The following is a 14,114-nucleotide window of genomic DNA, read 5'->3' as shown; positions in this document are numbered from 1 at the left end:
AGTAAATAAACATGCCTTGCTCACTGTACTTAAAGTGACAATTTTTCAAGTCTGTTTTAAAACAATAAGGAGCCCAAAATAACATTGAAACATGTTCTTCTTTCCATAGTCATTCTCCTGTTCATACTGACCATTTAAAGATTCCTTCTTAATCAATCAATATTGTAATCACTTACAATAAGTGAGCAGGGCCAAAATCCTCCTGTGCAAAAATGTATTTAATCAAATCAAGTAGGTATCTTTCAGTGTTACAATCTTTTTAGTGCCAAAGTCACTTTTTATTACTGTACTTCCATTGCAGCAACACAAAGAGTGAATTTGATGCTAAAAAGACTGTAAATGTGGCAGATATCCAGTTGATATGACCAATTCAGACTGTTGGCGCCTCATATAAGCTCCACATCAACTTTTAAATGACTGTATGGTCACATACAGCTCACAGCATATTTGTAGGAGATCTTTTAAAATCAGTATGAACAGGAGGAATGATGACAGTGAGGGAAAACTGGACACCTGACTGTTTTAAGAGACAATTGAAACATTGTGAATCTATTTTTTTAAAGTAAAGCTTTGAGGTATTTATAGTGCATTTGAGTTTTTCCATTCCAAAGTTCATGAAACTCCTTTAATTTGCTGGTAAAAATCTGTAATCTTGCAGCGTGAGCAGTGAGAGTCATTGTGGCTGAAGAAAAAAAACAAACCAAGCGTCACATGCAGAAAGTTTAGAAGCACATCATAAAAAGCAAAGATGTCACGGTGCTGTGAACGCCCGTAATTTGACTGGTACTTTACAGCTGGTTGGTGCAAAATAAAAAAAATTAAAAAACCAACAGAGTCACCACTTGGCATCAGAGATGTAGCCAACAAACAAAACCCAACTATAATTTCATAGATTATCACTTTAAATGCCATATATACTGTATGTGGTCCACGTTGGTTGCACAGTCTGAGAATAAATATTGGATGTGTGAGAATCTGCATCATAGACTCAATAAAATAAACAACAACAAAAAAAAGAATATTGTCAGTTTCATTATTTATTTAAAAAAAGAACAAAATCTGAATTGAATAACCTTGCATAACACACATATGCATGTGAAGGACAGAAAAAAGCCAGTCACCCAACATATTCCCTAAAATGGAAAAAAAAAAAAAAAAAAAAAAAGGGAAAAGAAAAACCATCTCAAATATTATTGTATTGTTCCGTCTTGGTTTCTTCTTTGCAAGCATGAAATTTGAGTGCAACAAAAAAAGAGCAATCAGTGCAGCTCGTCCTCTTCTAACCAGACAGCATTACCTCATAGGAGAAACCACCACGTTCAGGTTTTCACACATTTTATTATTTATGATCAAGCTTCCTTTTTGTCACCTTGATTTAACTCTTTGGTTCCTTTTAAATTTGATTTTAAAAAATGTCTAGTTTTCCTGATCTGCAAAGGAACTCTTGTTATCACTTATCTCCATGTTTCAAAAAAAGTACAATATTTGTCTTCTGCATATCTTGAAAATCACAACAGTATCTGTGTATGTATGTATAGTAGAAATAACTCTAGTGTTTGATGTAGCATAGTTCCAGACAGCACCAGGCGAGCATCATGGGGCAGCTGTAGCCTAAAGGTTCAGAGTTTGTGACCAGATGATCACAGGTTACAATCCCTGTACAGGTTGGAAAAAAACACTAAAATCAAATCTCTGTCAGGGAAGAGAATGAAAAGCACATTTCTGTCCCACAATAACAACAACAACTATTACTACTAAAATGCCCTCGAGCAAGGCACTGAACTTCCAACTGCTCCAGCAGAACTGCTCAGTGGCTGACAGTACTTGGCAGGCAAGTCTCACGTGTCAATGTGTGTGTTTGTGTAAGTGTGTGTAAGTGTGTGTGTGTGTGTGTGTGTGTGTGTGTCTCTTCTTCAGGCTGCCCGCTGTGAGTTTAAATGTGATTTAAGGTAAGAATGAGGGCAGAGAATGTAGTGAATGGTGAACTCACAAGTGATTTGGTGCAACAACAGCACTCATATTTTAATGCAAGAGACAATGAAATGTTTCCACATGATCAAAACTTCCAGTTGAGCAAAAAAATTTCCGGGCTTCAATCGCTCTGACTTCAGAGCTTCAGCGTGTCTAAAGTGAGGGAGGGGTGGGGGAGGGGACTAACCATTCTTAACAGCGGTGAGGAAAGCACTCTCTGGTGACTGACAGCTCATACACAATCACACTACACATTTACCAATCTATTATCAATATCATCATCGAGTGTCCACTAGTTTGATGAAGGCTTTTTAATCTTCTGTTCAGTTTGAGGGGCGCTGGTAGCTCACAAGTCGTGAAAATGGACTTGCGACAGGAAAGATGTTTAAGTCTTTGAAGGGAGACTCATTGAAACCGTCTCTTCTCTTCTTAACAGCTACCGTCAAAGGTGTCCCTGAGCAAGGCACCTGCTGTGAAGCCCCAGTGGCTCCAGTAGAGCTGCTCAGTGGTCGACAGTGGGAGACTTGTTGGACTGGGCAGCTCCAAGATATGAAAGTGTGAGGATGTGACGCTGGAAGCTGCTGAAAACAAAAAGAGCAACCAAGCTCCTGTAAAGCTTCCCTGGATAAATAAAAGGTAAAATATTCCCACTAACTTCTCCTAGTTTGGATTTTGCCTGAGACCGGGGATCAGCAAAAACGATGTGAAGATGGGGTCCCAAGTGGAGCAATCGTCCCTTGGACTGATGCAACAGAACGGCTTCAGATTAGAGAAATGTCACTTTTGGGTTTAAAACAAAAATAAAATGTTCAAGAACAGCTGTTGTGGGGAATACCCTCCCTTGGCGCCAGAAAGAAAGGCAGAACAAAAACAACTTGTGTCCCATCATCATGAGTCCTTAGGAGGGGATGTGGGGGCAGGAGGGGCGACTACATCGCCCTTTGTTCCCTGGCTGTAAAGGGACCGCTCTCGTGTTGTTGGCTGGAGAGCTATGTGGGTGAGGGTTATCAGGGCAGTATCCTGCTAAATGTAGAACTGGTGTAGCGCCAGCTTGTCCATGAAGGGCTGTACCAAGTTGTCTGTGGCGAAGTAGAAGACCAGGCCGAAAAAAATGGAGATGGGTAGAGCGGGGAGTGCTTTCTTGAAGATGGCCAGGAGCAGCAGCGTCAGACACAAGCCCTGTGGGGGCAGAGAGACAAAATAAAACAGGAGGAAATAGCACTGACATATTGTATACCAAACAAAATCAGCCTTGAAAAAGGAGAAAAATGGGCCCGTTACACAATCAAGTGGTTCACTTAAAGTGGGGTTACATATTGTGCTGAGACACAGATGAGGCTGCGGTGACTCGAACTCGACACTAAAATAAGCAGCTGTGGTCACTCACGATGAGGATGGCTACAAAGCAGGCGAGCGTGGTGTTCCAGTCGCCGCTGGCTGCGGCTGAGGCCTTTCCCACCAGCATGCTGTAGAAGATGAAGTCTCCGAGCCCCAGCTTGACGCCCCCTGAGAACACAGGAGAACACCACATTTAGGGTGGAGTCAATTCAAACAAGAGATTCACTTCAGCTCCACGCCCTCCAACCCCCATAGAAATCTTTTCTTAACTGTAATTACTATACAAACAAGAACTCTGACCCCATATTTACTGGAGCTTTAAGTTAGAAAGTGTGCCGGCCCCCAAACAGTACAAACATGAAACCTAGCAATTGCCATAAATAATCACTTCCTAATCTACTGACTAAAAACAGTCTGCAGCCAAAACATAAAGCTGTATTCACATACATACTAATTTCACAGAAAAGGGAACACATAAAAACATTTTAAGAATGTTTTTATGTGTTCAGAGAAGAGGGGACTGAAAGATGATGATTATACACTGAGAGGAGGCAGTCAGACAATCTGGGAATTCACAGCTTTGAATTATAGAGTTCAGCTTCATATTAGAGCCGGCGTGTAATTCTGAAATTATCCTTATGTACAACCCTCATATTTTACTAGATAAGAATATTTGATGGTTTTTCCCCTCATACTGATTTTTAACTGTATATAGAGATAGAGGGAGGGGCGGACAATTAGGTATGAAAGCTTTAGCTTCCATTTTGCTCATTAACATTGAACAACAACACATTACATTTGCATATACATTAAAATATGAATGGTTGATAATAATTAAGGTGATACTGTTAACATCTGACCCAAGTTGTTAGTGCAAAATTAATTAGAATTTACTTTTCTTTAATAATGATTAATTAATCTATTAATCATTTGAGTGTTTTTATTAGTCTAGAATAGATCAATATTCAACATATGAAACACAATGATTTCATAGCTTCACTGTCCATTGAAAACCATGTATCTCTTGATTTGTGTCTTTTTAACATAAACTGAAGTTTGTTTTTCTTGTTCATAAAGAGTTGACATTTTGGAGGATCGTTGTTGTCACAGCACAGCAACGATAGAATAATCTACACCTCTCGTTTGACACTAAACTATTTAATAAGTCAAACAATGGACAGTATGTAGTGTTTAAATTTAGTTTTCATCATCCACTGATACACTGAATTGTTGTGAGACAGACATAATGTGTTTTAAAGAGCTGCTGGCACTGTCTGAAGTCTAGCTGTATGGAAAGTCTGATACATTTATGACAGAAATGAGTGAATTGATCAAAGAGACCTGATCTCTCTACATCTGCCATAACTTTAAACATAAAAGGTATATTTAAGTGGTATGATCTCTGCTGGGCTCGTGCACAGGCCAGAACAAGGAACAAAGCCTCACTAGAAACAATAAGTCAAGTGAATGAGGATTGTAAGTAACAATTATTTTCATTGTTGATTACTTTGTTGATGAAGCAGTTAGTTGTTCGGTCCAGAAAATGTGAGAAAATAGTGAAAAGCATCAATGACTGTTTCCCAAAGCCTCACAACCCAAAAATATTCAGATTTCTATCACAGACAACTAAAGAAACCAAAAATATTCACATTTAAGAAGCTAAAAATAATATTCCAACGACCTGCAACGTTCAGGATAATTCACCTTTGAAAATGCATACTAGAAAATGTTTGGATTCCCAGCACGTACTCTTCTAAACACAAGATGTTTTTGTTTGCATACAAATGTCACCCAATCTTAACACTCACTCTCTTCATCGTCTTCATCGACAACAACAGGACGATCTGAGGGCATCTGCTGGATCTCCCGTCTGCTTTCTTCGGTTGACTGGAGAACCCCCAGCTGGTGATCCTGGTTGCTGACCCAGGCCTGGCTGAAGCCTCCGTCGTCCTGTGATGGACTGGAGGGAGCTGGAGACACCATGGCTGCAGAAAAGTGATAGCAGTCAGACTAAACAACTCACATTGTTTGAATCAAGTGTTTTGGAGAAGTGACCGCACTGTCAGACACCCTCACTCACCACCTTGAGTCTCTGGCTGAGGTGAAGCTGCTTCTGTTGAGTTCCTTTTAGGCCCGTCGATGTCTGCCATGTTGACGAGCCACACCATGGTAGCTGGGGAAGAGGTGGAACAGTCAAAATATGAGGAGGTTTCGAGGTTTAAAAACTAAAGTAATGAAGTTCGATCTTATGTTGAATTACTAAAATGAGTTGAACAGAAGGCCAAAGGTTTAAAAGAAGACACTGACAGTACTGAAAACATTTAAGCTTTAGCCGATTGGTGAGGACTGAAAAGAGTGACTGTGCTTTAAGGTACTGAAGAGTCACTTGAAGTCAAAGTGCTAAAAGAACATGAAGTGTCCGTTGAAAGGAATGAGTTGAATGCGGGTTGAAGAGTGAAACAGTGGCAATCAGTTGAAGTCAAAGAAAGGAGCTGAAGAGTCAACTGATCTTTAACCACTTCAAGCGTCTGAAGCACATGAAGCAGTTAAAGTTGAAGTGCCAGTTAAAGTCAACACCTTCCAGCTACTATTTTTCAGCTATTATTCTGCAAAGTAAAGAGTTTCTTTGCCCCACTCCTTTTTGATTACTTCAAGACGCTTACTGTCATGCCCTTTACACATTGATGTTAGCCAGGCAGCCCTCTCATACCTTAAGTCGAATGCTGCAGTTCATCTTTTAACAGGAAAATGCAAACAGGAGCACATTTCCTCTGTCCTGGCCTTCCCTTTTTGTCTGTTAAACTGGTCTGTGTGTTTTATCTGTAGTTGTTTTTAAAATGTGCTTTATGAATCAATTTGACTTGAAACTAATAAATGTAGTAATGTGTAACTAAAATCCATCTTACAGGAGTAGATGAGAGCTGGAAAGATGGGTTCGTTCCTCTCCTGAGCCGTCTCCACCAGGATCCTCAGAGGCCCTTTGGGACAGAGCACCGCTAACAGATCTGTCAGAGGAAAGAAGACAGAGACCAGACAAGAGATGTTAGCTACAAAACAGAAGACTCTTTGAGAGACCAAAACCAGCGACTTGATATGACATCTGTGATAATAGGAGACAGCTGGTCTACAAGTTTGATTGAATACAATTGACTCTGTAATGAAAAAGGTCCAATAAAGTATATGAGAGAATAACTCTAGACCAAAATCAAATCAATAGCTGTTAAAGATTTCTTCTTGGATAAGGAAAGTTCTTTAAAATCCCAAATCTCTGTGATTTAAACAATTTCTGTACATGAACAACTCTCATTAAACACACCTCTCTAATGTGTGAAATAAAATCACGACACCTACAACACTCTGTCTCTATCATTTTGATTAATCTCCAGTTTGAGCAATGACATCTGGCTGCCAGAAGGAAAGCACCTTACAGGAAGTGGGCCACTATCTTTGCTGGCTGAGTGACAGTCTTAAGTTTACCACTTCCTTCCCTGACGTGCATTACCTTAAAATATTTGTGTAAAAGGTTGAGACACATCCTTCCTTTCAGCACACCAATGATGACACCTGCCACTCCTTATTACATACATACAACAAAAATAATTCTAAATTACTCTAAAATAAAATAAGATCATCAAAACTAAATATACTATTTTGAAAGAAAGATAAAAGAACATATTTTATCTTCTTCCTCAAACACTGTTGCTCTGTTGTGGATGACAACTACTAAAAGGAACCAGATGACTGAACGATGCTGCACAAAAAAAAAACATCATCAAAGGTTGAGTAAAGAGTTCAGCTGTCTTCCCTGAAAGCAGACAGACGTCAGAGCAAAAAAAAAAAAAAAAGGAGTGGAGAGGATTTACCGTAGACAGATATGACGGCTAATATGAGCCAGGCGGTCCACTCTGGCAGGTACTTGATGAAAACCAGGGCCATGAGGGCGCTGATCATGATGAGGTAGGCCTGCTGGAGCCGCAGCGGTCCTTTCCAGTGAATGCACATCATGCCCACCACTCCGAAGTTCCAAACTATTATTGCTAAGGTGATATAGTCCATGGCAACATTGTAGGTCTTGAAAACCTCTCTGTAGGACAAATCAGATTCATCACATGTCAGAAATACTTGGATAGACTCTCATTAAAAATCAAGACAACTTAGCATTTATGAGAATGTAAAGAAAGCATGGAAATGACAAAAAGTTGAGGTGTGGCTTACTTGAGGTAGATGTAAGAGAAGAAGAACAGCAAGAGGAGGGAGGAGAAGAAGAGCCAACCTTGGATCACCTGTGAAGGCAAAGATCAGACATCTGTTTCAACAAATCAGTATCTGCAAATGTTTGTTATTACCAAGGTTACCAGGTGGGTGGGGTTTACCAGAAAAGTGCAATACAATGACCACAAGAGTTTGGAAAGCGAATATCCATTGTCCTGATGTATTCAGCTCCACCTGTCTGGTGCTGCGGATGTTTGCTTTAAACAAGAATTTGGTTTTCAGCGTTTTTTATTAATCAAATATACGCAGACAAATGATTTCTGGACTGCATTCTGTTTTCCTTCACTTGTTAGGGTAAAACAACTCTAGTGTCCTAACAGACCTTTCTCTCTGCTGATATTTTTACTGATGTGTTAAAGGAGGTAAAGAAAAGGTGGAAGTAATGACATTACCAATGGCTCCGTTCCACTGAAATATCCCAGTAAGACACGTGTCCTGAAGTACTAACAGAGTAACGGGGCTTTGAAACTGGCACACCTAAATGGAATGCAGCTATTTTCATTAATAAGTACACCTGTATTCAGCAAGTCAGGACACATGCTGGTAAAACTATTAGTACATGGAGTTTGGTTACATAATGTACTTCCCAGCAAAAACCCCACCTAAGAGGTGTAATGATTCAGAAGAATAGAAGGTCCTTAAATGCCCTTTCGCGTGAAAGTGATACGTCTTGTTCTTTATTCTAAAAAAAGCTTTATAAGGTGCATCAGTCAGCTCAAGAATCTCTCTATTAAACTAATGACATATATTAAGAGAAGGTTAAGGAGTTTGACTTTTTGGAAAATATTTTCTTGCCAACAGCTAACACTCTCACGTCTGTGTGGTAAATATGAAGCCTCTGCCAGGTGTTGGCATAGCTTAGCACAAAGTCTGGAAACAAGGGGAACGTGCTAGTCTGGCTCAGTCCAAAGGTAATAATATCCACCACCAAACACCTCTAACACTCACTCACTAACTAACACGATATATCTTGTTTGTTTAATCTGTACACAAATGTTGTGGTTTTTCTAGGGAGATTTGGCTGCGAGCAGTGACTTCCTGGAGTCTTGTTGTCACGTTGCGGTTGCCAGAAAACCATCAGCGACTCCAAAGTGACACAGTGCTGTATATAAACCTAAAGACACATTTTGGATATCAGCCAGATCTACCGAGTTAAACCAAACTTCAAACATCATTATCTGAGTCACCTTACGCCAGGGCTTAACGGGAAAACAGCACATGCAGTGTAGTGTGACGTGACAAGCGTTGACATGTACCTTGTAGCAACGGTATTTGTATAACAGCACCAGCACCAATGTCATGACGATGATCACAGTGATCATGATGGTGGCGTTCAAGATGGAGTTGAGGGCTCTCTGTGCTACTGTGTCTGTGTCTTCAGGGAATGGGGTGTAGATCCTAGGGGTGAAAATTCAAGCACACATTACAAAAACACACCTGAGACAAAGATATGAAAAGCACTTAAGATATAAAACATCACGTTTATGTGCTCTGAGCTGGAGTTAGTCTATGCTTTAAGGATTTTATGCAATGGTATTCAAACTATGTGGGTATGATATACTAACTCCACCTAGTGGCACTGTGGCTACATTACACTTCATTCAAATAAGATCAAATGAGCTTTGAGTCTGTCTGGATTCCCATCCTACCACAACCTGCTCGATAAGGGTCATTAACACTCACAATCTCTGCCCGTCATTCTTAGTGTAGAAGCTGACAGACTTTATGGTTGCCACGACGACTACCATGCAGAGGGTCACGGGCACAAACAGCATGATGACGTGCTTGGCTCCGTATTTCAAGGTCAGCTCCTCGTCTTCATCGTCCTCGGCCTCCACAACACGAGGAGGAGGCCGAGCGGCGGGTGGCTGCCCGTTCTGCTCTGGACCGCTCCTGCCACCGCCGCCACCTCCTCCTCCTCCTCCTCCTCCTCCTCCACCACCATCACCTCCTCCAGCTCCACCTCCTCCCCTGGAACGAGCTCTGGTCCCTCCAGCCTCTTGGGGCTGCTGAGTGGCTACCTGGGCCGTATTGGTCTCCTGTTGCTCCTGCTGGTGTGAGAGATACAAATATGTCAGAAGAAATATATGTTCTACGTACACTAAATCTACAGGAATTTGTGGAATAGTGGTGTACAGACATAAATTATAAAGAGCACATTTCTACTTATAAATCCCCCATTCTTTTGCCCTGCATGACAGTTAACGGAATATCTTTTGGACAAGAGATATTTATTTTATTTAAACAGTATTTATTGTTTTTTTTATGCCAATTTGAGAGTTGATAACACAGGAATTAATGGAAATGCAACTAAGGTCCCTGGCCTGACTTGAACCTGGGATGTTTTGGCTCATGGTTATTAATCTAGGCCACCAGGGCAACTAACATGCAATACTGTCTATAAATTCTGTATGTGGAGGCCGCGTAAGCATGAGAACCAGAGATTTTGAAAGGGTTGCTACATCAATAATAAAAAATCCACTACTCAAATCTGTATAAATTCTTGATAAGAAAATATGTGAACATGGCAATTATATGATCAGATCAACTACATTCAACTCAAGGAGTTCATTATGTTTTTGTTGGCAAAAATGCAAACAAATTGGACAAACATTGCAGCAAACTGTTATCAGGCCATCCATGTTTTCCTCTCAGAGCTTAACTGGCACATTTAAACACGCTAGCCCAGCTCCTCCAAGGATAACAACACAGCGCTGGTTCCCACTCACCCTGAGGATCTGTCCCGTCAGGACAAAATAAAGCAGGAAAATCAAGGAGACTGAACTAAAACTGTCAGACTGCCAGACGAGTCAAGACATGCAGCAGCGCAGACATGAAGTACACAGAAATGAAGACAGGAGGCATCCCCAGAGACCGTTGTGAATAGTGAAAGCTGCCACAGCTCTTAAAAAGGCTGCTGTACAGAATGACCTCACTGTGCAGTGTGCAGCATTGTTTCTCAGCCTGGGAAGACAGCCAGTGTCGGTCACAAAAGATACAGACTACTTTTGGGCGCAGTTACTTAGGGTGGTAATAGTATATCAGAATGTGTGTTAAAAGCCTGTAACTGTAGAAGCAGGGTTTGGTTTTTGGCACGACTTCACCTACTTCCAGGGTGCACGGACAAAGGAAAAAAAGTCAAAACTCCAGCAGCAATCGTAGAATAAAGGACAAGCTTATTTAGACCAACGTGCTGTGTAACCATTGGTCTACCAAAAGCCAATAACTGGACTAACTCAGCTGTGTGACCTCATTTATGATCTAGCTGACCTAATCTTGGCTCGACTGACCGTAATTTCCCAGTCAAGACAGAAATGAAACGCTTGGTACTTCCCCTCAAGATGAGACAGACAAATATTGTTGTTGTGTGCATGTATGAAGAAAGATAACGGTAAGAAAAACACTGGACAAGGATTAGTGTTAAGTGAACTGTGACAGTAAAGGGGGACTTTGACTCCTTCACTCGGCGAAGAAAAGCCACACCCTTTATTTACAGTAAATCAAAAAGCTGGGAGCAAAGTACCACGCTTGCATTCGTGTTCCTTAAGTTCCTGCCTTAAAGTTTCAAAGTCTAAAGCATCCTTATCAGAACATAATCATCCTGCCCTGGGTCATTTATTGTAGGAGAGGCCAAATAAAAACAAAATATCTGGCTGAAACTCTTCCGGGTGTGGCGTCAGAAAGTGACTAACAAACAAATGACTCTTTCATCAGTGACTTGCTGATGAAGTCCTCAATTGCACCAAAGTGTTAAGTAATCATTACTCAATACAAGGACAGAGATGCAGAACCAGTGTGACATACTGACCACGTTGTTTTCAATATCCTCTGCATTGTTCGCCATGGTTGGCTTGGCTGACACTTGTCCTCACATGCACACCAAAGTCTCTTGCCCTGATGAAAGAAAACAGGAGAAAAAAATATCTTTGTGGTACAAAAACATGAGTACAATGAAGATATACCTGTGCATCATCTATTTTAATGCCCATATGTAAAATGAATGAGTTATTGAATGCTGTGTGACTATTCCTCTTATCCACAGTGGCTGTAACATGATCCTTTAATATTGTGACACCAATACAGGAGATGAGGAACAACATCCACAGTCCTCAAACAGTGCAAAAATGTACCCTTGAGTTCAGCTGACATTGGTGGTCTTAATTGTTGCTCTACCAAAGTCGAGGCTGAGATCTAAATGCGACCGCACCCCTCAGATTTGGAAAGACCTGCCTGAGGAAATAAGGCTCAAAGAATCGGTAGTAAGAATCACTTCTTAAAACTAATTTCTACAGACTTGCTTTCATGTGATGTTGTTTGTTCATCGTTATTGTATTTTTTATGTTTTAATCTTTTTTTTTATCAACTCCTTATTGTATTTCCTTGCCTTCTACTTTCAACTTGTTACTGCTGTTTATGTTGTATGTTTTTGTGCTGCCTTTGCTTTGTCTGTCAAAGCACTTTGTAAACCCTGTTTTTAAAAAGGTGCTATATAAATAAAGTTGTTATTATTATTATTATCATCTTAATTAGACACATAAAATAAAAGAAATTCTTTGTGTTTCCTTGCTAAGCTGCAGCCGGAGGATAGTAACACAGAGATTGTAGCTTTAAGAGAAATCAACTGGATTGATCCCACAGCTAAAGACTCATATTTTAAAATAAATTTTACACTGAATAAGCACAGTGGATGTTGCACTTGTCAGTAGTCAGGGATCACTTCAGAGCCAGTTATGGACAGGACGAGTCTAATAACAATTTCAATTTAAATACGGGAGTATTATATTAAGATAAGCTTAAAAGAATCTAAATCAATGTTACAGGGAGGTTCGTGATCTTTTAAGTGGGCTTTAAAACAACAGTCAGCTTTCCTGCACATTTTCACAGAAAAAAATTCAAAACTTTTCCATGTCTTTTCAAGGATCCATAATGTCATTTCCATGATAATTTTCAAAACTTTGACTTAATTTCACTATAGACAGCAAAACAAAATGTACCCTCCTGCTGTGTTCAGTTAACCCATTTTTTACTCACTTTTGACTAAAAAACTAAAAAAATGATGAACCCACTTTTAATTAAAAAAAAATGAAAAGACTTCATTATAACCTCAACAGTGGCCTACTAAATATAATAAAACACATTTCTATATTTTTTCTTTCTATTTTTAATGCCCACTCCCCATCTCCAAATACACACACATCATGCCCCCCAGCTGTGTAGCAGGAGGACAAGCAGTCCCCAATTAACTGGTCTAAAATTTGCCCTTGAAAGTATATATATATACACACACACTTGTCACCTGTCCTCCAGCTGTACAGCATTTTATAGGTTGGGGCTCACTGCACACCTGGCACAGCACGCACACAGGCAAAGGCGCGCGCGCACACACACATTAAAGCTTATACTGTATATTGCCAGATAAAACATTTTGTTGAATGACAGTTAGTGATTTTTTCAGTGTCTGTTAATGAAGAGGGGTCTAAGTGGACCACGACCACTAAGGGTGTAAACCCTTTTCTAGCACACATTAGGAGGATTATATTTCATAGCTTTTCAAAAACCTTCAAAGATTTTACTTATTTGATGATAATTCTTTGGTTCTGGAAAATGACATTTTAAAATTCCACGACTTTTCCAGGTTTTCTATGACCGTGGGAACCCTGAGTGTAAGTGACCACCTCAACCAATGATGCTCCTGTCTGGATGTTAAACATTCTGTATCTCCTGGTGCACGTTGCCTGTTTAAGGGTTAAGACACAATTTGAAAATTGTGTACTGAAAGCTGTCCTTTCAGTTTACAGTTTCACATCACCATGCGGATTTTTAAGGGTTTTTCAACCATTTACTCCTGCGGGAAAGTAACCTTCACACATTATTATGATGATTACACTACAGTTAATGTCACTTCTTGGTCTATAGCTGGATGTTAGAGGTCGGTCGTGTTGTTTGTGTAGCCGTATTTATTCCCCTCAGAGGTATTTTATCATTAGCCGCTAAAATGGCTCGTTAGCGGCCGCAGCGGGAAGCTAACCGTTAGCTTAAATTACCAGCCTCTGCTCAAAGTTAATACAGTTATCCAATAACAGTCTTAGAAGAGGAAACATACCTACTATGGACAGTGGTTAATTTCCTGGATTTTATTCCCTGGCGTGGTCCAAAGTAGGTTTAAAACCCCGGACTCTTCCCTTCTTTGTTGTTCCTGTCTTCACACTGAATTTCCGGCTGCAGCCGCTGACCGCATCCGGTGGGTTGCGTTCATGATCACCGCGCTGTGTGGGAGATTTATGTATCATTTATTTATTTTCTTTTTACGCAAAAATCACAACGTTAATTACAAAAACCCCCACATCTGATGTTTTGAAAATACGCGGATTTAATTTTAGCTTGTAAACCACCAGGAGAAGGTAAAGGTAACAAAAAGCAAACCATTACAAACCTGATTAAATCAGCTCCGGTATGGTGTGTTCATAGTCACCGCGCTGTGTGGGAGATTTATAGATCATTTATTTTAATTATTTTATTTACGCTAAAAATCA

At 40.2% G+C, this 14,114-nt stretch overlaps 1 protein-coding gene across 3 annotated transcripts; it reads right to left on the bottom strand.

Moving 5' to 3' along the window:
• Positions 1-945: 945 nt before the first annotated feature.
• Positions 946-13,799, bottom strand: psen1 (presenilin 1). 3 transcript variants are annotated; one of them, XM_053336087.1, is made up of 11 exons: positions 13,685-13,799; positions 11,390-11,475; positions 9,265-9,629; positions 8,838-8,979; positions 7,525-7,592; positions 7,173-7,393; positions 6,216-6,314; positions 5,390-5,482; positions 5,118-5,294; positions 3,359-3,477; positions 946-3,150 (listed from the first exon to the last, which is right to left on the bottom strand). In XM_053336087.1, exons 2-11 carry the CDS (start codon positions 11,423-11,425, stop codon positions 2,995-2,997), a joined length of 1,476 nt encoding a protein of 491 aa, XP_053192062.1. In that variant the 5' UTR covers positions 11,426-11,475; positions 13,685-13,799; the 3' UTR covers positions 946-2,994. The 3 variants fall into 3 exon arrangements, with proteins under 3 accessions (XP_053192062.1, XP_053192061.1, XP_053192064.1); XM_053336086.1 differs by having other exon boundaries at positions 13,689-13,793; XM_053336089.1 differs by lacking the exons at positions 11,390-11,475; positions 13,685-13,799 and having other exon boundaries at positions 5,393-5,482; positions 9,265-9,491.
• Between the last annotated feature and the right edge of the window lie 315 nt (positions 13,800-14,114).

This window comes from Scomber japonicus, chromosome 16 (assembly GCF_027409825.1).
Source record: "Scomber japonicus isolate fScoJap1 chromosome 16, fScoJap1.pri, whole genome shotgun sequence".
Classification (NCBI taxonomy): Eukaryota; Metazoa; Chordata; class Actinopteri; order Scombriformes; family Scombridae; genus Scomber; species Scomber japonicus.
Note: the sequence above shows the minus strand (reverse complement) of the source record. Positions and strands in the feature narration are given on the sequence as shown.

Excerpts from the sequence above, each read along its gene's own strand:
- psen1 (XM_053336087.1), bottom strand. The coding sequence starts at position 11,425 with ATGGCGAACAATGCAGAGGATATTGAAAACAACGTG. Across the intron at positions 5,295-5,389 it reads TCAGCCAGAGACTCAAGGTG|CCATGGTGTCTCCAGCTCCC; the intron begins GTGAGTGAGGGT and ends ACTTTTCTGCAG. Across the intron at positions 3,478-5,117 it reads CGATGAAGACGATGAAGAGA|GGGGCGTCAAGCTGGGGCTC; the intron begins GTGAGTGTTAAG and ends CTGTGTTCTCAG.